This window comes from Oryctolagus cuniculus, chromosome 7, assembly GCF_051225735.1.
Source record: "Oryctolagus cuniculus isolate XC-2025 breed Fujian yellow rabbit chromosome 7, ASM5122573v1, whole genome shotgun sequence".
Lineage (NCBI taxonomy): Eukaryota > Metazoa > Chordata > Mammalia > Lagomorpha > Leporidae > Oryctolagus > Oryctolagus cuniculus.
In genome coordinates this window covers 114,307,649-114,332,041 of record NC_142873.1, presented here as the reverse complement: position 1 = coordinate 114,332,041, position 24,393 = coordinate 114,307,649, and the positions used below count along the sequence as shown (strand labels likewise).

General features: G+C 41.2%; 1 protein-coding gene across 29 annotated transcripts in view; it reads left to right on the top strand.

The window, feature by feature from the left end:
• Positions 1 to 24,393, top strand: part of FGGY (FGGY carbohydrate kinase domain containing) — a 511,202-nt gene that overhangs the window by 71,169 nt on the left and 415,640 nt on the right. For all 29 annotated transcript variants that reach the window (XR_016237331.1, XR_011390683.2, XR_016237332.1 and 26 more), the window contains one exon: positions 12,827 to 12,915. Coding sequence is in view for 26 of the 29 variants with exons in the window: in XM_070078425.2 (XP_069934526.2) it covers positions 12,827 to 12,915 (89 nt within the window). In the remaining 3 variants the exon portion in view is untranslated. The remainder of the gene's footprint in view (positions 1 to 12,826; positions 12,916 to 24,393) is intronic.

The window sequence follows — 24,393 nt, the reverse complement described above, 5'->3', positions numbered from 1 at the left end:
TACCTCTTCTGGCTGAATGATGAAGTGATTCAGGGAGTTCTGTACAGGCCAGGATCTCTCTGATCCTCCCTGCCTGCAGAGGCTCTGGCTGAAGTAAAACTTGTGAATGATCTTAATGTTGAAAGAAAGTCTGGTCTCAACTCGGTGGCCCCGTCAGTACTCATCCCCTACCCTCTCACAAAGCTACTACAGTTGGCTTTTTGGCTTTGTAATCTCAATGCTCAGTGCCTTCTGACTCCGAAATGCAAAAAGAGGGAGTGTTCATAGAGGTCAGCTGCTCGGTAAGTGGCTCTGTCCCCCAAGCCTCTATTTCTTATCCTGGCTTTGCAGAAGGTCTGAACTGTGGCATCGGTGGACCCTTTCTCCCGGAGAGCCACTTCTATCGGTTATTGGAGCTTACCCAAGCAACACAAGCAAGCAATTAGAAAATAAGAGCAATCACTCTCTTCACCAATTAATTATTCCTAATTTTATAAATGAAAAGAAATTTATTTTTGTATCATAACTTTATTATTACCTCACCACTGATTAGTGAAAATTATTCATCATGGACTAGGTCTCAAGTCCACGGTCTGGCACTTGAGAACAGCTGGTGCTTATGACCCCTGAAGCCCTCCATCAGATCTGGCATTCAGTGAACTTCAGAGAGGAAAGGAGAAGCTGGGCCCAGAGAGAAGCCTATGCAGTTGTCTTGGCACGCGGCTGTGTGGTCTGGCTCTGAGTGGGGTCAGAGACAAGCCCAAGACCTGTGAAAGGGAGTGAATCACTGTGCAAGTATTTATCGAGCACCTCCCATGTCCTGGGAAGCAGCAGCTGGACAGTGGTGAAGGAGCACTGGCCTTAGGAGTTCACATGGCCGGGTTTCCCTCCAGGCCAGCCCTCCAGATTCTCCTACTGTGCATGATCTGGATCGCTCACTTCGCCTGTTGTGGTCCCAGTTTCTTGTCTATAAAATGGGGATGATACGTCAGAAGGTATTTGGTGCATTGTAGAGTGCTGGGGGACTCATGTGTCCAGAGGATGATGGTGATGTTGATGGTGGTAAGTGGATTTTTGGAAAGAAGAGGTCTATTTTTCATATACTTATCTGTAGATGCAGATAAGAAATCCAGGAGTGAAAGGAAGCAAAATTCAGATTGTTCAAGCCATAAGCATTTTTAAGCAAAAAAACTGTTCTTAAATTATTAAAATTATCTTCATATTATTTCAAACATACACACACACACAGAGAGAGAGAGAGAGAGAGAGAGAGAGAGAGAGAAAAGATCTTCCATTTGCTGATTCATTCACCAAGTACCCACCATAGCCAGGGCTGGGTCAGGTCAAAATTGGAGCCCAGAACTTATTCTGAGTCCCCTACGTGGCTGGCAGGGACCCAAGTACTTGAACAATCACCTGCTGCCTCTCAGGGTGCAGGAGTATTATCAGGAAGCTGGATGGAAAGTGGGAGGAGCTGGAACTTAAACCAGGCATGCCCAGTATGGGATGTGGGCATCCCAGGTGGTGACTTAACTTGTGTGCCACACGTCCACCATTGTGATGAATCCTTTTGAATACTGCAGGAGAGAAGAGGTCATGTTTTCTGTTTGATCAAGTAATAGCAGTCTGAGATAGGCCCGCCTTAGGCAGCTAATGAGCGGTAGAGCTGAGATTCTACCTTATGTCTGCCTCACGTCTGCCTCCAGTCTGTCTTTGTATTGCAAGATGGCAGGAGTTTAGGAGAGAGCAAATCCATCCTGAGGTGACCCAAGCAAATGCTTGCATGATCATGAGTGCCTCCTAGGGTGTTATTTTCTTTTTTTATATATTTTTATTTATTTATTTTTTAAATTTAATTGACAGGTAGAGATATAGACAGAGGGAGAGGGACAGAGAGAAAGGTCTTCCTTCTGTTGGTTCACCCCCGAAATGGCCGCTCGGCCAGTGCTGCGCCAATCCAAAGCCAGAAGCCAGGTGCTTCCTCCTGGTCTCCCATGAGGGTGCAGGGGCCCAAACACCTGGGCCATCCTCCACTGCCCTCCCGGACCACAGCAGAGAGCTGGACTGGAAGAGGAGCAACTGGAACTAGAACCTGGCGTCCATATGGGATGCTGGTGTCGCAGGTGGAGGATTAGCCAAGTAAGCCAGGGCACTGGCCCTGGGTGTTATCTTCATCAACAGTCTCAGAAGGGAGGTGTTTTAGGAATCAGCCCTGTCAGAGTTGTTCAAGGTCCTTCATCCCTTCTGCAGATATTTACTGAAAGTTTGTTTTATTCCAGGTATTCTCTTGAATATTGGGAATGTAGCAGTAAGTGAAACAATTGTTGACTTTAAGCTGCTCAGATTCTAGAAGGGAGATGAGCAAGAAAGTCACAGTGGAGTGTAAGTGGAATGGAAATTTGGGTTACTATGGAAATATACACCCATTTAAGGTAGAGGGGTCAGTTGGGGGTTAAAGGTAGTTGGATAGCTACTGGTTGAATTGGAGTTGGGCAGGAAGCACTTGGGATGGGAGAGTATGCATTCCAGGGCAGTATGAGGAAGCAAGGCCTTCATGGGGCTGTACGCAGCGCAGTGAGAGCTTAGCATGTGAGAAAGCAGCTCAGCAAGTCAACCAAAAGCTTCCTGTGAGTCCCTCTTACATAAGCCGTCCTGTTCCTTACGGGACATTGTGGGATGGCTCCAGTCTACCCTAAGCAGAATCAGAGAAGAGCTCGAAGCTGTTTTCTTTCTTCTGACCCTCCCATCTCAAGGACCTGAATCTGAGAACTCCTTGCAAGACAGGCTCTGAGGGTCACGTGGCTGCCATGTCCTCCTCGGGCAGACAGCACACTCTTCCCATCTCAGGACCAGACCAGACAGTGCCCCCCGACAATACAGCTGTGAGTTAACCCCCTTGCTCAGGCGGGTGGGGCTGAATTGCAGACAGGGCCCTCTGCACCTCTCCTTCTGGTGGGCGTATGACTCAGTGATGGTGACATCAGCCATGACTTCATTCATCCCGGGGAAAGGGGCGTGCAGACCGGCAGCAAGACTCTTTTCTTCCCTCCCCTCTCCATGTTTTGTCTGGACAGGGACCTTGTCGTGGTCCTGCTGTTGTTTTCCACATCTCTTTTCATTTTTTTGAAATCTTCATTTTTTTTTATCTCTCTCACTTCTATTTTTTTGTCTTGTCATTTTATTCCCGCTTCACATTTAATCTGTTCTTCCTCTGCACCCCATCCTCCTTTTGTCTCTCTGTCCATCTATTGCTTTTGTCTTTGTCTCATTTCTCCTTTTTGGTTTTCTTTTCCCACCCGTTCATCTTTTCTTCTGCTTCCATAATTCCTTTCTTCTTTTCTTTCCCTCTGCTCTCGCTCCTCCCGCTGAGTGAGAAATGTATCTGTAAACTGGTCCTCCTGACTCCCAGCCCTTCTCCTTCCAGAGCCCCCACCATGCTGCTGCTGCTTTAACTTCCCTAAACTGATTCACAAATCACTGTCTACACAGGAACTGGTGATGGCCCCATTCTCTTACAGCGTGAATGTCTGATACAAACCCACGTGCGTGTCCTGATGCCCCTCAGCTTCTGACTGCCCTGCTCATGGTTCCTTCTCCATGGCCATGCATGTCGAGGATGCTTCTTGCACTTTTGCTCTGACAGTTGCCCTGGTACTACCCTCTCTCACACCTCCCTTAGTCTTTGTCTTCCCCCCACACACAGATGAGACACTATCTCCTAAGTAACCTTTTTCCTATACCTCCTGCCTGAGGAATGTCTAAACAGAATCCTTAGTTTCTCACCCATTAATGTAGGAACTTGAATTGCTGTGTACTTCTTGGACTTCCTCCTCAGTGTTTCCCTTGCACAGATTCTTTGCCCCACCTAGTTGGTCAGTAACCTGACACCAGAGTATTCTTGCCTTTCATGGCCCCTCAGCAAACCTAGAATATATCTAGCCAAAGACAAGGATTAGCAGACAAATTGTTGCATAACCAATACATATTGGCTTATTTCATATTAATTCTAGGGATACAGGTGAACAAATTATAGTTTCTCCTTACAAAAGAGCCAAGAATCTAGTAGGGGAGACAGACAGGCCCATATATAAAATGAGAAGAGCAAGGATTATGGAGGAAACATTTACTGTGGGTATGCCAGGGTAGGTGTATTAATATAGATACCCTCCTTGAATTGAATACAAGTAACAATACTGTGGGTTAAACATTGCTTCAAATGAACAAATTAAGACCCCATTGGTTGGACTTATACAGTAAGTGGGACAATCAGTTTCTGAAATGAGATAAATCAGACTCCAAGGATGGAAGGATGAGGTGGAACTTACATTCTGAATAATAATAAGAGTAGTCACTTAAGAAGTGCCTACTGTATTCCAGAGCTGTTCTAAATAGCTTAACATGTATTTGCTCACTTGATCTCTCAACAACCCTGATAAAGGTATTGTTGTTATTGCGTCAGTAATTATTATAGGAAGAGGAAGTTAAAATAAGGAATAGTTAAGTAGCTTGCTCAAGGCCACATGGCTATCAAGTATTAGAGCTTGAGTAGGTGCCCATGCAGTCTGGCTCTGGAGAAGAGACAACAGACTGTACAATGGCACGTCTGTGTACAGTAGCATGTTGCACACTTAGAACTGCCACTGGGTTAGCCTATTTGGAGACTCAAGTTCAGAAGGGGTGCTGATAGGTCAGGGTGTTGAAAGGTGATGAAAAAGGTGAAGGCTGGGGCTGGTCACTAAAACCTTATAGAGTTCTATCCTCTGTACAAGGATTTTGATAAAAAGGGCAAGAAATGTTCCTAGAAGTCATATTTTCTATGAGGTAGACTGTTATGGATCCATCATAAGGAAGAGCAGGTGAAGTTCTAATCTTATTCTGGCACTAGAGTTGAGCAAGAACATCTAGTTGGGGTCCTTGGAGGTAACAGTGGTGTAACCATGCACCAGGGATATGAAAGAACAAATAAGAATGCAACATGACCAGAGAATCCCCACAAAAATGCCAGTTAGAAGAGTGAAGCACACCCATGCTTTTTGTGAGTTGGGGGCTAAGTAAAGCTTAGGTTGAAGGGCATCTGGGGAAAGAAAGAAGAAGGGGCAACCATGTGAAGCAGCTTGGAACTCATACCAGGGTGTCCTCAGATGTCCCAGAACACTTGACATTTGATGGAGCACTTTTCCCACTGCAGCCCCCTCTTCATTGGTGCTTGGCCGCCATTCAGTGACCCAGGAGTCCAAGCCAGGAAGTGAATGGATCCATTTTCCAATTAAAATGAAACTTCTCCAAGGGACCTACTCACCCTGAGAAGAGAAATTTATCTTCCTGGCAGTCTGGCTTGGCTGGAATGTGTCTGTGCTCTTGAAACAGACTGAAAAAAGCCATTAACTTGAATGAAAAAAGAGAAATGGGGACAGTTCTTATTCACAACCTCATTCATTTATCCATTCATTCCTTATTTCCATTTCCATAAACTCTTATTTAGCCTGTACATCTCTGCTCATTCATTCATTTATTCATTCAGTTAACATTATTCATCATCTATATATCAGATTCAACTCTAGATCCTAGAAGTAGGTTAAAAATGAAACTAAACAAAGCACAGTCCCTGCCTTTAAGGAGCTTTCAGTCTAGTGAGTGAGGTAAACATGGCACAGATGATGGCAAGTACAGTTGATAGGGATAGTCAGAATGTGATGGGCCGCTGGAGTAGCTCACGGAACTGAGGGGCTCACGGGTGATTTTGTGGAGTGGGTAACGCCAGAATTGAGCTCTAGGCGAGTACATATATGTATACACACTCCCTCATGGTTATGTTTTGCTGGAGAATTCCTGACTCACAGAGGTTGACGTGGTGGAGCTCTCTTCATAAATTAACTGAGAGTTTAAATTAGAAAGAGGATTAGATGTAAGGAATTAGAGAAGAAGTAGAGTATGGCTTCTTCAGTAACTGAACTACCTGAAACAGAAAATCATGTAGGAGCAGCACATTTTTTGGGAAAAGAATTATAGACTCTAAGAGGGGCAATGAGACATCCAGGCGACCATGTATCAGAGAAGAGTTTGAATTGAAATCTCCAATTTGGCATTATTCAACTCATAGTTGGTTGGAACACGGGAGTAACTAAGATTTCTGAGGCAGCATATGAGCAGTGAGAAGAGTGCTTGGATGAGGCAAGAATCCTAGGGAGCATCCATATTTAAAGATAAGCTAGAGAAACAGAGCTCATGAACTAGACAGAAGAACAATGATGAGAAGGACATGAAGGGATCCAGAAAAGTGAGATATTAAGGAAGACCTCACTTTTCTACCTGTCCCAGTCTTCAACTTTCTTTCATTTCTAATCCAAGACCCTCTCACCCTTCCAAAGCTTTCTTTTCATATTAGGAGTCTGTCCTTTCCTCTCATAGTCAGTACCACCCACAGGAATTGTGTGATGTAGGTGTTTAAGACTTTGCTCTTCTCTTCCTGGCACTTCTGTGTCTTATTATGGGTTCAACAGCCAGACACTTGGGCTAGCATTGAATTGACCATTAAAGATCCAAAATTCAGTCTGGCTTTCTGTTTTACCTTCATGTGGCCTTGGGACAATCATGATGCCCTATATGGGCTTCAGTTTCTTAATCTTTAAGGTAAGAATTGTAATTTCTTATTTTCTCGTCTTAAAGAAGTATACAAATCAGATGGGATCATGCATGTCAAAGAGCTTTGAAAAATTGGAAGGTTTGTAACAGTAATTAGAGTCATTTTTGTTGACTTAGGCCCTCTACATTACTTCAGTTCTCACAACATCCTTAAGGTAGATGCTAGTAATGTAGCATTTGAGGAAGCAGGGGCTTAGAGAAATTAATTTGCTGAAAGCCACACAGCTGGGAAGTAGTGAGCCCTATAATTGAACTCAGGTTGCCAGACTCCAAGGTTCTTTGGCCCCACATACCACAACCTTGTTTTCCTAATACATGTGGTGGAATCTCAGTTCTAGAGAAAGTCAGCTTTGCAGAAATAGATCCGTTTTCATGAAAATGATCACATTTTTATGGCTGGGAAGTCAGTTCTTGTGCAGATTTGTGTGATTTCCTTTCTGCCCAACACTAGGCCTCCAGGGAAGGTGGAGGAAGGGTTTCTGAACATTAAATCATTTAAGTTATACAATGAAATTATTTCATTTTGCAAGTGAATTCTATGATGGTACCTCCTTCCACAAGGAGGGCAATATGTCTTGTCAATTCAGATTTCCACCCCCCTTGGGTGTCTTTTTCAGCAGTAGCATAGATATTTACTCCATCTGACCTCTAGGCTTCAGTGCGGAGCTCTCCCACGTGCAGCCCTTGTAGCTATAGCAGCCTCAAAGCCCTTTTCCTTCTCTGACCCCTGTCTGAGCTTACTCATTACAGCAGATATATGGCCACACACAAAATATTATGATAAAGTTATGAGGCTGACTCACCAAACCTTGGTATCAGACTCATTACATTATTGTCGTACATCATCTCATTAATTACCTTTTCCTGTGCGTGCATCTTTCTCCAGCTCTGTGTTACAGCTTTCTTTTGAAAGGTCTTGGCTTTAAATTTCTTCATACGCCTCCTGAAGATTTTTTCATTTTTTAAAAATTAGTTAGGCTTGGCTTCTGCATTCCAGACATTTGTCAGTTCAAGGTGGATTTAAGCACTTAATTAGGATACAGCATGGGATGGAGGGATTCCCAGAAAAGTTGACATGTGAGCTGGATTTGAATCCAGGGGTGTAGGGGTTTGATAAGGGGAGAAGATGGGAAACTTAATGCTAGTAGTAGCATCAGCCTAAATAGTGGTATGGGAATATAAAATAGCCAAATACATTTATGGAAGAAAAAGTAATGAGGTGACAGCAGAGTGGAGAGAGGAGAAGTGATAGGAGATGAGCCCAGAAAGTAATCCCAGTAATGATCCTGGTCACATTGGAGTCAGGGTAAGTGTCCTGAGAGCCAGGCTAAGGAGTTAAAGTGTGATTCTAGGCCATGGCAAACTAGCAGACTATTTTAAAGAAAGGAATGCAATGACAAGTCTTTACGTTTTTAGAAAGATGTCTCTAGCAGCACTAACCTCAACTTATCTGCCTGTCTGACTTGAAATAGTTTTAGGGTTTGGTCTTTATCTCAGTGGATGGGGGTTTGAAATACACAGTTGTTTCATTGATTCTGGGAAAAATTTCTGGTTGGGGTTTAGGACCTACTCCATAATGTCAGCTTCATTTTTCTTTGAAGAAGGACATTGAGGATTGAGAGTCTTACTGAAACATCTCTAGACTATCAGCCTGTGTCTTAATTTGGAGGTTTAAACACAGAGTGAAGATAAAGTTATGCTTTTCCTGGGTAGTTGTGCTAGAAAGCAAGATCGTGAGTACTTGCAATGCTCAGGCAGGACCATTATTGAGTGGAGAATTATGAGCTCCATTCCTTGCCTTTAGTTCACGCACAGGGCAGGCAGCCCAGATGCAATCCCTTTGCAATGAGCGCTATAATACCAGGATGCTCCTCCCTTAAGTGGGCATCACTTTTTTTCACGTGGTCCAAGACCTCGATGTCATCGAAGTGGCTGCCTCATTTTCCTCACAGGTTCCCTTGCCTCCTAGAAGCAGCAGAAACCTCATGGCCTTCTCAAACACTGCAGTGGCAAGGCAAAGGCGAAAGTTGTTTTTCTCTGTCCTGGGGCTGGCGGGGCATCTGCCTTGAATCTTGGACATAATTGTTCTACCCGTACCCTCTACTGAGACCTGCAGCTGTGTGAGCTTTGAGCAGTGCCTCCTCCCAAGAAATGCCGTGGTTTTATGAAGTAACTGATGATTAAAAAAATAATAAGGAAAGGAAAAAAAAACCTCTTCCCTTTGGTTGCTTTCAAGCTGGGGGATTGCTTAGCTCAAAGGTTTGTGATTGGAATGCAGAAGCCTTTAGTGCCAAGTCATACACCCCAGATCACTGCTGCTTTTTTTCTTGAAAAGATTAGTTTTTGTTAGTTGCTTGGTAACCAGAGGATAGGAAGATTTAACTCTTTCAGCACAGAGAGCTACTGGTTTGAATTGGATTATGCTGTCACATCATGAGATAGAACTGTGTTGACATGTGGTTAAGGCCTACCTTGTGCTCTAACCACTAAGAGCAGGTGCACAGATGGTGGTGATAGGTATGTAGAATTAAAGTGAGTTGCACAGGAGAAATTGAAATCTCTGAAATGTTTGAAATTGTGTACACAAATGTATTTGGGAAGGCTTTTCTTCATCTTTTGTAAAGAATGGTAGTGCCCCCCAAAATGCCCAGACTCACAGCTCTGATAGAGTGGATGCCACAGGGAGGTGACTGTCATCGTGGAAGAAGAGAATACTCCCTAGAGCGAGAAGCCCTGGTGACTTTGGGCTAAGCCCTTGAGGTCCAGCCATTAGTGCCTACATCCTTAGTGTGACAGGACTATGTATCATCTACACAGCCCTGAACCCCCCTGAGAATCAAATAGGATGGGACACAGGTGGCAGATGCGAGGCCAAGCATTGTGTCCTGGCAGGCCTCATGCTTACAAGAATAGAATCAGTTCAGTAAGATCAAGACCCTTGGCCAGGACTGTACCTGTCAGGTAGAAGGAGGGACAGAGGAATTTTTTCACAGACCTGGAAAAAATCCATCTGCAGGAGCCATGTGCTCTTCAGCATCCCAGCATATGATGACAAAGTACTGTGAGTCATGGAGCCCTATGGAAGAACCTCCTGGGATCCTCCCAGGCAGTCTGTCAGCATCCCCGGGGAAGAGATGAGCTTCCAGAGAAATTCTGTCTCATCTCCATTCTCCCTTCTCTCTGCTGATAAACCTCCAGACTGGGATTTTGTAGAGAAAACAGGGAATTCTGCTGGATTTTCCTTGGAGACAGTGTATGTTTTTAAGGATATCTCATACTTCCTTTTCAAGATATTTTTTATTTATTTGAAAGGCAGAGTGACAGAGACAGAAGGATAAACAGATAGAGGGATTCATCTTCCACCCGATGGTTCACTTCCCAAATGGTGGCAAAGGCCAGAGCTGGTGGAGGCTGAAGCCAGGAGCCAGGATCTCCATCCGGGTCTGCTGTCTTCTCAGGTGCATTAGCAGGAAGCTGGATCCAAAGTGCAGCAGCTGGGATGTGAACCAGTGCCCTGATATGGGATATTGGCATCACAAGGGGAGTTTTCCACTTTGCCATCACATTGGCTTCAGTAAATCTCATACTTCTAACTGCACATAGATCTGGTTCTTCATCATGTGAGGAGGTGGGTTAGGATCCTGGGGTGGATTGAGGAAATCAGAAGAAATGATATTCCCTGGATACCTCTCTCTCCCTACCCTTAATATTATCGTTTTTGGCAAAAAACACTGAGATTTTCTTTGAGACATTCTACTTGGGTTCCATTATCGATATTGGTTATCTTTATGGCCACAGGGTGAAAACTCATTTCCCAGGTCTTCAATGGCCCTGTGAAAGATGGAACAGAAGCAGATAGTTTCTGAGCAGAGGAGGATTTTTCAGCTTTGGCTTGAAGCACTGGGTGTTGCCATAGTGGTTTGGTGGTTGATGTCTGGTGACTGGACTTGGGTTTCTGGGACCCTTGGAAGGAGTCTGCCTCTCCCCCTCTCTCTAACCACCAATCATGGAGACCACAGAACACATGGAAACAGACTGCCAAGACCATCCAAAAGCTTACTGGTAGTTTGACTCGTGTAGTTTCAAAGGTTACCATTTTATAATTGTGACTTGTTAGATGGCATATAGAGATATGAGAAGACTTTAGAAAGTTTGTGGGAAATATATAATATGGAAAAAATGCATAGATTTCAATATTTTTCACCCAAAATGAATTTATCCTGTAATCCTCTTTTCCATGAACTTTTTGAAATACCCTTGTATTACTAGTTCACATATTTGGTCATATTGGTCATATTTATAAACTTTCAGTTTTGCTTTATTTAAAATTAATTTATGGACATGAGAAAGAAGTTTAGTCCGAGTCCTTTTGTACATAGACTCTCTCACTCAAATGATTAAGCATTTAGCTACAACAATAATGGAGACTGGGATTTATAGTTTGCCTTTTATACCTGAACACCTTTGAAGTTGTTTTAATGAGACTACACACTTGAGGAAGTAATTGTTTATCTGCTTTGTTTAGATGTCTAGGTTCATACAGTAATAATAAGGAAGCCATAAGTAGGAAGAACTCACAAAACTTGAGAGTAAGTAGGGAAATCCAGTGGTATGTTTGTACAGTAGATGTACTAGCACTTAGGACTATTGTATTACTCCAAGCAGATAACACATGTGGAAGCCCCTTTTAAACTGTCAAGCACTTCTCACATTAGATAGATTGGAAGGTGAAACTAAGCAGCTTGTCTACTAGTTCAGTAAACATCTATTGCGTGCCTACTATATGTAACCCTGGTACTGGAGTCTGTCTCTTTTGAAGCATCTGCTTTGTTGCCCATAAGTCCCAAAGATACCCTTGAGCTTATATAAATTCCTCATTTGTAGCATCTTCTAGATGAAATAATTGAAACCAGGACATGAAAAGTTGCTTGGCTGGTTTTGCTTTATGAAGTTCTACTCCTCTAGAAGTGCAGAAAAGAGCAAGTTCTGGGTTTCCAAGTTTATCTCACATTCAGTTCCATTCATAAGAAAAGTTAAATGGTGCCATTTGGATCCTCTTTATGAATTCTTGGGCAAAGGAATCTGATGTCCTCATTCAGCTAGGTCATATGTTCACTCCTAGTCCAATCGACTGATAGGGGTGGGGAACCTTTTTTATTCCAAGGTTCACCTGTATGTTTATAACATCATTCACGAGCCATACAAAATTATCAACTTAAAAATTAGCCTGCTCTGGACTTGTTGAATTTCATATTCCACTTATTGTTGCCTTGGTTGGTCAGACAAAATGATTTTGTGGGTCGTATAACGACCACAGGCCAGATGTTCCCCAATACTGGGCAGCTGAAAGTCCACTCAGGAGATGGTCATCATTGTCATCAAGACTGACAAGGTCCTTGACTCCATAGAGTTTGCAGTCTAGAAGGAAAAAAAGAACTTACACAAATCATTGTGGGATGGTATTATAGCCACATGTAAACTTGAGTAGGAGATCCTGGAAACCTTCCCCAGGGAATATGGGTAGGATTAACCAAAGGAAGCAGGGGACATGTGTCCTGGGAGAGAAGAAGGTGGCAGGTGAGGAATGAATGTTCCAGACAGAATTGGCTGGGGAAAGAACATGCCCAGCAGCAAGAGAAGATCTGGCTATTTGGCAATGTGGAAAATTTATAAAACATTTACAACAATGACTTGATTATGTGACTGTTCTCTTTGGCTTAGACTGGACCTTCTTTGAGGGCAGGGACTATCCTTTCTATTGCCTTTGGAACCAGTTGGCATGTGGAGAATTTTATGTAGCAGGGCACATTTAGTTTCATTGGGTAATTTCTTGGTCCATTTTCTCCCTGGCTTCCAGCTGCTCAGTGTTAAAATCTTGGTATATGTCTTGAGGCATATCGTCTCACCATTCCCCAGGACGATGGATTGCGTGCCCTCCCACGGTATGCTTTTTCTCTCCCTCCAGGTTGGCAGAGAGGGATAAAAAGGAAATTATGCTCGTTTTTGAAAAGACCAATAATTGCTACTTTTTCTTTCCTAAGTACTGCTTTTATATTCCCCTTCCTCCCAGTCCAAGTCCCTGAACAGATGTTTTTATGGACATTGTTGGCTATGTTTTTGTTTTGAAAATTTCAAAACATTATTGAAAGAATAGAGGGCTAGAAAAAAACCTGTAATTGATTCTAATATATATTTAATTTGGCAGAACTTGAGAGAGACTTGCTGGGATAAGGCGGGACATTTCTTTGATCTCCCAGACTTCTTATCATGGAAGGCAACAGGTGTCACAGCACGGTATGTTAATTACAAGTTGGATGTTGTTTGTGCTCTTCCATTCTTGGGTGTCTGTATATATATATTGATTTCTTAACTCTCTTTGGACATACCATTTGTACATCTGCATGTGATTTTGCACAGTTAAAACATCTTGAATCTATCTTCCATCTCCACTACACATGCCCAAGTACCATTGTTCCTATGAGGCTTGGAATGTGACTATCCAACATGAAGATCATTTTTTACAACTGGATGTATTTGAAGGAGATGTGAAAAAAAGAAATGGTGAAATGTGACTATTTTTCCAAAGGCACTTTTTACATACTGAATAAAAGGATATGTGTGTGTGTGTGTATGTGTGTATAAGAGAGAGAGATTTTAAAATGTTCATGGAGAACAGAATTGAAAGATACATGTTTTTGTGGTACAAAAATGTTTGAAATCCGTATGTGGAGGGGTCTTCAGAAAATTCATGGAAATGTTATTATGAAACAACTGTACATGGATTTCAAAATTTTTTGTGCAAAAATCTTTTAATTCCATTTTCCATGAATTTTTTTGAAGTTTTCTCTGTGTCTCTCCATATTTTATATATATATATATTTTAAAATATACTTAATTATATGTAATTATATATATAATATATATATATTTATATTTCTAAAGTTAAAACAAGAGATATGTTCAAGGAAACTTATTTTAATTTGATGAGTGCAGTATGAACCCATTTTGTTTTTTATATACATGTATTGGTACCATCCCATACTATAGAAGTATAGATGTTGATATCAACTGCTATTTGTCAGTAAATTATGGATGTTAAACATAAATATGCACTGACGGAAGAAGACTTTCACAAAATACTCATTGGGTGTGAAATTGTGGCTACAATAATTAACAGAATAAGTGTGTGCATTATTATGGGTAGATAGGTAGGACAGAAGATCTCTAAGTATGGCAAGTCTGTTATCATCTTGACCTCAGATTTAATGGGATGGGGAGATGTTCTTAATGCCTGTGAAGAAGATGATCATTTCCTAGAGTTCAGCTAAACCTATGTAAATTAAGGAGACAGGTTTTGTATCTTAAAGTCAGCTTCTTGGTTTGTGTGTGTGTGAGTGTGTACACTCTTCCCCCTGTGCTCTTCCTATTTCATTTTGTTGGGTTTGGGTCTTTTCTTGCAGCAAGTTGATCAGACTGCAATAGTTGTTCACCAGAGGTTACCAGTAGAGATAGTAGAGGACATGTTTCACAAACACATCATTCTTCATGTCAGTTTTCACCTCTGCCCAGTGAAACAATTGTTAGCTAAAGGTCAGGGGGCACTAGGTGGAAGGGGGGGGGTGCCTACATGCACATGCAAATGGTCTTAGCAATCCTTTGGCCTTCCCATCTCTCCTGGAGAGAGGCTTTGGAGGAGTGGTCTAACCTTCACCCTAGACTGTGTAATTAGTCACTGTTAAAGTTATCAGCAATGTGGAGGGCAGTGTGTGGGTGCAGAGCTCATCGTGGACATTTCTCTTCTGGTGTGACGTTATTTGCACAAAGGTATTGAGAGTATCTTTCGCTATTTTTTTTTTTGTGTGTGTGTGTGACTTGTGCTACAGTGAAAGAATATTTTGATCATTTTAGCCAAATGGACCTATCAGTCAAAGTGCTGTTAGTAGTTGTGTGTATAGGAAATATGCCATTAATCTGGAAGCTTTGAGGACCCAAAAATGGAGCTAGAGGTGGAAGACTTGGATTTGCTTCTTTTTTGGATTATTGTTCAACCCAACATTTTGGCTTCCTCCCTGTTTCTTTCTGTTGGCTCTGGATGCTCTACACTCTCATTATCTGATGTCCAATACTGTGTTCAGACACCCAGGATTGGACTTTCTGAAGGTAGCCCTGGCCAAATAGATTAACTGCAGTGGCATGTGTGTATACTGTAAAGTCATAGTGTGAATCCTATGCCTGGCTTCTGCCACACGCTGGTTGGGTCACCTTGGGGAACATTTTCCCCTTCTTTGTGTCTCACTCTCCTTATCTGTAAGATGGGATCATGACACCCACCTGCAAGCTTGTTGTGTGAGTCCTATTAAAGCCAGTTTTCCAAACTAGCCTGCTCATAAGAATTGCCTTAATCATATATTCAAAACACAGATCCCCAGGACTTCTATTGTAAGTCTACTGGAGCAGAATCTCTTTAGCGTCCTGGGGTTCTATTTAACTAATGCCCCAGGTGGTTATGCAGTCTGGGAAGTTTGGTCATTGCCTAACAGGATGGACGTGAAAGTGCTCATGGACTATGGCTTGGAGGTGCTCTACACCTGTGAGGGATGGGAAGTATTTTGGAAACCTAAGGAATTTGGTAAGTTTAAAAGTGAAGGGCTTCTTGTTGACTTCCCAGAACCTGCCTGAGGGCTTTCATCCCTGCCCCTGAGAATCTACAACCTGGGAGAAGCAGAAAATGTAATGCTTACAAGTGATTTCTTGGCTCTGCAGTCATCCTTGATATCATTTATTGGTTATGCCATTCATGACTCACTCTGTTTTCATTAGTGTAAATTAACACCCTCCCCGCCCCAGCTCTCATACCTGTGAGTACCTTCAGAGGCTTCTCTTCCTCTGACGTCCAAGGTGGTCACCCCCTTCCCTGGCCCACTGACAGCATCCATGTCTCTCTGTCTCCTCTGTCTGGTGTTTACTCTATTTTTTCCTGCTTCTCTGTTTCAACCTGCATGATTCCAGGAAACAAAGAGCCCCTCTGAACTTGCTTGATTTTAAATGAGATCATGACAAAACCTCGGGTGTTCCTTGGGTTATTTTCTGGATGGTTGAGGTCACAGAAGAGCTTCTAACACATGGCTGAGTGATTTTTAAAGGAATTAGCTATTTGGTTTAGTTTTGTTTCTCTATCCATTTTGGCAGAGTCTTTACATACATTAAGTTTATGGCATAGTGGAAAGAGGGAAATCCTGGTGGCCAGATGGAGGTGGGCTCAGGGTCTCCATCATGGCCTGACTCAGGAAGCTGGACCAGAGGATTTGCTTCTCTGAGCTTCCTGTCTGCATCTGTAAGCTCTCAAGGTTATGGAGAGAGTGAGGGGCATTGTGGATAAAACAGGTAGCATTTAGTATTGAAACAATAAGGTGTCTGTCCCCTCCTTAAAATAAGGCAGACAGGGTTCTCAATTTGAATGTGCCAATGCCAGAAAAACTCTGGGTAATAGAACAGGAACTTGGCATCCTCTGGGCCAAGCAGAGGTTCAGATTTGGTGTTTATTTGGCTCTTAGATGTGATTGTTTTGGGAGGCTTTGGTGAAATGAATGCCAAAAGTGCCAGAGGGTGTTTTTCTTTCTTTTCTTTTTATTATTCTAGTAGAATCAGGGCTAGCAAGTGATTGGATTTCACCTTGTCTTAAAGCTTTCAAACTTGTTTCTGGCAGTGGCCTTGGGTAAGAAGTCCTCCTGCTGCTTTTTTCCTCCTCTGTTTCCCTCTCCCCTTTCCTCCCTGCCTCCTTTCCTCCCCCTTCTCCCCTTTGGTTTTGCTCTCTGAAATACAGCAGCTACTTTTGTTTATCTGGGTCACTGAGAACATCACTACAGTGCCTATGACTGATTTATAATTCAACTCCATTCTTTTCATGCTATTAGTGAAAATAATTACGACTGTTTTGTCATGAATAATGGTAATTATCATTTGTTGAGTGCCTTTCTTTTGTGTGTGTGAAGCATATTGACAAATGTTAACTCCATTAGTCCTCATAGCCATCCGTTAAAGCAGGTGGTGTTATTACCATTTTGCAAGGCAAGAACTGAAGCGGAATGCTTTAGCAATTTGCCACATTCTAGCACTTGAGTGAGTAACTGTCTAGATTAACATGAGAAATGGTTAGTCAGAAATTTGAATAATAAAATTTTGTATAGTCAGAAAAAAATACAATGGGACTTCAAAAAATTCATGAAAACATGGAATTATTGTTTATTTTGGTATAAGAATTTTTAAATATATGCATTTTTAACATAATGTGCATTTTTCAGGAACTTTTTAAAGATCCCTTGTATTCATATATGTAACTTCTCCCTCCAGAGAGATTTGAGGTGACTGGTAATAGATAAAAATAGATGGAAAACTATGGTAAATTGAGTGAAAATATTAATAGAATGAGTAGAAGTTGAAAGCTTTATAGAAACAATAGAGTGCTGTATAATTACTAATAGATTTGTTTCTAAGCTTCTTAGTGAGCAAAGTAAAGCTGGAACATGGCAAGATTCACTGAGTGAGCAGACTGAAAACCTGACAGCTGTTTAGAAGTAGAATTTTTTCTAACACTGGGGTCTGAGAGAAACTTCTCTAAATTATTTAATTATTTACAAGGATCTTCTATTAGCTTTCTTTCTTTCTTTCTTTTTTTTTTTTTTTTGACAGGCAGAGTGGACAGTGAGAGAGACAGAAAGGTCCTCCTTTGCCGTTGGTTCACCCTCCAATGGCCGCCTGGGACCCGTGCACTGCGCTGATCCGTTGGCAGGAGCCAGGTGCTTCTCCTGGTCTCCCATGGGGTGCAGGACCCAAGCACTTGGGCCATCCTCCACTGCACTCCCTGGCCACAGCAGAGAGCTGGCCTGGAAGAGGGGCAACCGGGACAGAGTCCGGCCCCCTGACTGGGACTAGAACCCGGTGTGCCGGCGCCGCAAGGTGGAGGATTAGCCTATTGAGCCGCGGCGCCGGCCTAGCTTTTAATCATAATTTCAAATAAGGTTTTCACTTAAAAATGGTTTTAGGTTTCCAGAAAAGCTATGGAGAAAGTACAGAGAGTTTCCAAGTGCTTGTCACTCAGTTTTCCCTCTTGCTAATGTCTTATCTCAGTATGGTACATTTGTCACAATTAATGAACTAATAGTCTTATATTAGCATTAGCCAGTTTCTTTACTTTATCCAGATTGTCTGGGTTTTTACCTGACCACTTTTTCTGTCCTGGAATCCCATACAGGACCCCATGGTACATTTAGTCATGTCTGCTGAGGTTCCTCTTGGCTGGGGCTTTGCATGTTCGGGATAATTTTGATCATTTTGAAGAGTGCTAGTCATGTATTTTGCAGGATGCCCCTCTGTTGGAATCTTTCTAACGCTTTTCCATTGTTGAGGTTTGGGAGGATTACCATAGGTACTCTCATTACACCAAGGGTACATACTGTCTGTGTGATTTATCACTATTGCCTAGCAGAGAGATCACTTGTCAGGTGTCTCCACTGTCAAGTTCTCCCCCACCTTGTATATGTGTTGGGAGGAAGTCATATGCACAGCCCACACTTAAAGAGAGCAGAGTTATGTTTCCCACCATGGAAGGTAGAGTATCTGCATATCGTGTCTCAAATTATGTACGGGATATTTGTCTTTTTAAAATTTACTTACGTTTATCACCTTGGACTATTATCAGACTCCCTAGGTGCGAGAGACACTCTTATTTGGTTTAGAGGTCACATGTTGAAATTTCTGAGACGTTTCTATGGCATATGGTAAAATGAGGGAATTTTCCCAAATCAGTTAAATTTTCCCTTTTCTTTCTTTGTATTTTATACTCATTTTCCCTTTCCTCTCCCCTGCACACTGCAATGAACAATTTTATGTAGGTTTTTACTAAATATTCTATCATCTACTTTAAAGAGGTGAATGTATGGTTTTTGAACACTTTTACCTTTCTTTAAATAGCCGTTATTTTCCTGATTTGTTTAGTTCTCTGTTTGGGCTTTCTAAAGGATATTATTATGCTGTTTTTTTTCTCATGGTTTTTTGTTACCTGTGAGATGATCATGGGCTATTGAGATGTTGTCATTTTGTAAATGTAATTTCCAGGATCTCAAAAATGGTACCATTATTTAGATTCTTATTCTACTTTTTTTTTAAACTTTTTTTTAAATTGGAAATCAGCCCTTGTAAAACTTTTTTTACTTAAAATATTTTATTTTTCATATCAATAATATCTGATACTGTTTTTGATATATATGATATTCTGTCTTCCAAGTATAAGTGTGTCAATTTTGCCATGTTCATGGATTTAACCTGGGATTCACTTTTAATTTGCAGTTTGATATTAAATGCAATTAATTTATGTAAATCACTTATTTTTTTACTTATATCAATTGCTAATTATGTTAGTATTATATATGTTAATAAGCTATTTATATTAGTTGCTAATATTACATTGGGGTTTTAGTATTTTCTTAAATATTGGTGACAATTTATTATGTTTCTTTGTTTTAGTATTTTCCCCAAGGTGTTGTTCTTAAAAAGTTATTTTTTTTTCTTTCAAACTTTTATTTAATGAATATAAATTTCCAAAGTACAGCTTATGGATTACAATGGCTTCCCCCCCATAACGTCCCTCCCACCCGCAACCCTCCCCTTTCCCACTCCCTCTCCCCTTCCATTCACATCAAGATTCATTTTCGTTTCTCTTTATATACAGAAGATCAGTTTAGTATACATTAAGTAAAGATTTCAACAGTTTGCTCCCACACAGAAACATAAAGTGATAAATACTGTTTGAGTACTAGTTATAGCATTAAATCTCAATGTACAGCACACTAAGGACAAAGATTATTAAACAAGAGTTAGAAAAATGTTATATTTGACATTTTTTACCTACATTCTTCGGTTATTAGTGTTTTGTTACACTTGTGCTCTTAAGTACCCTGTCTCCTCTCTTTGTCAGTGACACACAAACGTGTTCATTTGCTGAACCCTTTGTAAGTTAATTGCAAATATCATAATATTTCTCTTGTAACCACCTAAAATACCAACATTTTCCTGTATAACCACAGTGCCTTTATCACGTTCAAGACAATGAAGTTAGTCCTCAGCATTTAGATTCCTCAGAGCTGTCCCTATTGCTAAGGGGTCAGAGTGCCGCTTACTCTTCCTTACCGTTGGGGTTCTGACTGAAGAGAACATCTGCAGCGCTGAATGAGGAATGAAAAGCTTCCTCCTTATCATAGCCAGCACGCCTCAGTTTCTTTTTTTATAGAAAGCTTTTATTTAATAAATATAAATTTAGTAAGTACAGCTTTTGGATTGTAGCTGTTCTTACTCCATACCTGCCCTCCCACCCCCAAACCATCCCACCTCCTACTCCCTCTCCCATCCCATTCTTCATTAAGCTTCATTTTTAATTATCTTTATATACAGAAGATCAACTCTGTACTAAGTAAGGATTTCAACAGATTGCACCCACACAGACACACAAATTATAAAGTACTGTTTGAAGACTAGTTTTACCGTTCATTTTCATAGTACAACTCATTAAGGACAGGTTTAGAACCCTGGTACTCTGGATGAAGCACGCAGCTCAGAGTGAGGCTGAACCAGCATCTGCAGGTTCAGGCATTTGTGTGCAGAATGGATGTGGGACAGGTGGGAGGACCAGATTTATCAGCCACATCTCAAGTGCAGTGCCTTGGTCATCAATCTGAATGCAGACCCTGTTCAGTGTGCTTACCACGTGACAGTGGAACACTAAGGGAGTGGCATCTGGGTGTAGGAAGTGACAGCATGAGGCTGATGTTCTAGACATGAGTTAGCACCTTTCCTCTAACACAGTGACCCTAAAACTGTGGCTTAATATGTATCTGTCTCTCAATGATCAGCTGAGTTTCCCTTGCCCTCTTGGAGAACATTAAGTTGGAAGATGGGTGCAAAGTCACTTCTCTGTCCTGTGGTACTACTGTGAGTGGAGAGAGCATTTTGAGCAGAGGTCTTCTTTTCCTGAGGTGAAGGGAGATTCCTTCTGAGTGCCTTCCCACCTCTGACAGCCCACATACCTTCCTCAGGACTTGCTTCCTCAGCTCCTTTCTCATTTGCATAGATGGGAGAGGACTTGAATTGAAAAAAAAAAAAAAAAGACTTTATTTAGATATAATTCATATACTATATGTTCCATCTATTTAAAGTATGTAATTCAATTTTTCTGATATATTTATGTGAGCTTTATTATCTATTTTTGCTAATTGTAACAGTATAGATAGGATAAAATTTGTAATTTTAACCATTTTAAGTATACAATTCAATAGCATTAATTACATTCACAGAGTTGCACAGCTGTCAACATTATCTCCAAAACTTGTTTATCTCCCCAAACAGAAATTTCATATCTCTCAGGGAATAACTCTGTTTTCCCCTCCCCATCCCCTGTTAACCTCTAACCTACTTTCTGGCTGTTGTGAATTCACCTATTCTATAAACCTCATGTAAGTACAATTATACAGTATCAGTCCTGTAGCAGCCAGCTTATTTCACGTAACATGTGTTTTCATGGCTTGTCCCTACCATCATATGTGTCAGAGTTCTCCTTCTTTTTATGGCCTACTCAAAGTCCATTGTGTGTATGGATTGCATTTTGTTGTTCCACTTGTCTGTTGACGGGCCTGTTGATGTACATATGCATTTCTTCTCTCTTGTGACTGTGAATACTGCTACAGTGTACATTGTCTGTTCTAGTCTCTGCTCTCAGTTCTCTTGAGTACATCTCTAGAAGAGGGATTGTTTGCTTTCCCGGTCATCCTGTGTGTGTTTTCTGAGGAACCACAAATTTTTCCAGCAGAGAAGCATTATTTGACATCCCCACTAGCAGTATAGGAGCATACCAGTTTCTACACATCCTTGCCAACGTTTTTTCTTCTTCTCCTTCTAAAAACGTTATAAGCATTGTAGTAAGTATAAAGAGGTATTCTATTGTGGTACAGAGTTGTCTTTTTTTTTTTTTAAACTTTTATTTAATGCATATAATTTTCCAAAGTACGACTTATGGATTACAATGGCTTCTCCCCCATACCGTCCCTCCCACCCACAACCCTCCCCTTTCCCACTCCCTCTCCCCTTCCATTCACATCAAGATTCATTTTCGATTATCTTAATATACAGAAGATCAGCTTAGTATACATTAAGTATGGATTTCAACAGTTTGCTCCCACACAGAAACATAAAGTGAAAAATAATAGATGATTTTTTTAAATGATGACGAAATCAGAGCAGACCTATTGTCATGTTTAATCCCAGTGAGAGTCAAGTTGGGAATTGATAATTTCTTTTTTTTTTTTTTTTTTTACAGAGGATCAGTTTGGTATGCATTAAGTAAGGATTTCAACAGTTTGCACCCCCATAGAAACACAAAGTGAAATATATTGTTTGAGTACTCGTTATAGCATTAAATCTCAATGTACAGCACATTAAGGATAGAGATCCTACATGAGGAGTAAGTGCACAGTGACTCCTGTTGTTGACTTTACCAATTGACACTCCTGTCTATGGCATCAGTAATCTCCCTATGCACCAGTCATGAGTTTCCAAGGCTATGGAAGCCCTCTGAGTTCTCCGACTCTTATCTTGTTTAGACAAGGTCATAGTCAAAGTGGAGGTTCTCTCCTCCCTTCAGAGAAAGGTACCTCCTTCTTTGAAGACCTGTTCTTTCCACTGGGATCTCACTCGCAGAGATCTTTTGCCAGAGTGTCTTGGCTTTCCATGCCTGAAATACTCTCATGAGCTTTTCAGCCAGCTCCGAATGCCTTTAGGGCTGATTCTGAGGCCAGAGTGCTATTTAGGACATCTGCCATTCTATGAGTCTTTTTGAAATCTGTGAAATGAAAGTAAATTTAGGTCATCCTAGAGGTAGCATCTTTTATTTTTTTTGGCCAGACCCTGGTTGAAACACTTTGTTAAGAATTCTCCAGGTAGTGTCATAAAATTAAAAGCTTCTGGGGAAAAAAAAACAAAAACATAACAGTCATTTCTGATTTGATTGGTAGACAGCTCTTTGATTTACATTGTTTTATGGTTCTATTGAAGGGTGATTTCTCAGAACAGTGGTATATCAAGCAGCTCTTCTACTTCTAGGAAGAATGATTCAGTCATTCTCTCTCAACTGCTTATTTTTCAGTGTGTTTAATAGTGCTGAGAAATGACCTGTAAATATGTGATTTTCCTTACCCTTATTTTTGGGAAAGAATATTTTTATTCTATACAAAAGAAATATGATCGTATCTCTTCACTGATGAATAATAAAACTAATAGAAAATTCAAAACAACAGTAACTTAAACACATAAGTTGATTCTTTTCTGTAACTAAATCTGTGTATGTTGAGTCTTGGGCTACCTTGATGGCCCTGCATAGTCAGCAGCAACACTGAGTCTTTTGACATTTTTTTTTCACCATCTTTAGCCCAGACTTCCATTCTTAAAACTGCCTCATGGTCCAGGATGGTTGCTGGAGTCTCCTTTCAATTGCACATTACATTTAGCAGGAAGGAAGGGGGAGGGGGAGGAGGGAGAGGGGAAGGAAGAGGAAGAGGAAGAAGGGGAAGGGGAAGAGAGGTAGCGCATAAAAAGGATTGACTGCACAGCTGAGGCAGCCTTCTGCAAACAGCCTTCTTACGCCATCTATATGACCTGTGTGCTTGCATATCATCCATGAACACTAACACATAACTAACTGGAATAGCGACTGGGCAATGTAGGCTCTCTGCTCGGCACCTTGCCATCCAGATAGAATAGAAGTTGTCTTACCACTAAATAAAAAGGGGAGAATCAAAGTTGGGTAAGTAAAAAGACAATCACAAAATCATAATTTTGCCATAAATTACACTGATAACTATCTTAGATACTAATTTATAATCTTTATATTATAAATGACAAGAAAGAGGATGAAGGTGGTCGTGGTCATAGGGGAGGTGGGATGCCATTTGAAGCAACTGTAGCTCATAATTTCCATCACTTATTTAGTCCTTCACTTATTGCTTGCATGCATATTGACAGAGTACTTACAAGATTTCCCACAGCTAATCCAGCAATAGATACACATTTATTTAGCAATTCAAATCCATGTAACGGTTAAGCCAAACAGTCCTTAGCTCAAAGTTCTTTTCTGCCAGTTATCATCTAGGCAAACATGGGCAATTCATTTAATGACTTTGAATTCTAGTTTCCTCTTATTTACTTGTTTCTTTCTTTATTTATATTTGGAAGGCAGAGAGACAGAAAGCCATAGAGACATAGGCACAGAGCCCTTCCGTCTACTAGTTTACTTCCCAAATGCTCACAACAGCCAGTGAGGGGCCCCGCCAAAGCCAGGAGCCCAGAATTCAATTTGAGTCTCCCATATGGGTGGCAGGATCCAATTACTTGAACCATCACCTGCTGCCTTCCAGGGTGAGCATCAGAAGGAAGCTGGAATCAGAAGCAGACCCAGGACTTGAACCCAGATACTTCTACATGGCATCCTAGCAGTACCAAATGCCTGCACCCCTAGTTTCGTCTTGCTACTGAAAGGAGAAAAAAAATGACACGGGTTGGCTATATGTAGAAAATGAAGCACTGTGGGTAAACCTCATCAGTCTCTGCCACACAACAGCACCCAAGATGTATTAATCCCATCTCCCTTGACATTCAGTTTCAATTTTTTATTTATTTTTAAATTTTAAGGTGAATCCAAATTCAGTTAAACATCTTGTGGGGGTGGGAGGG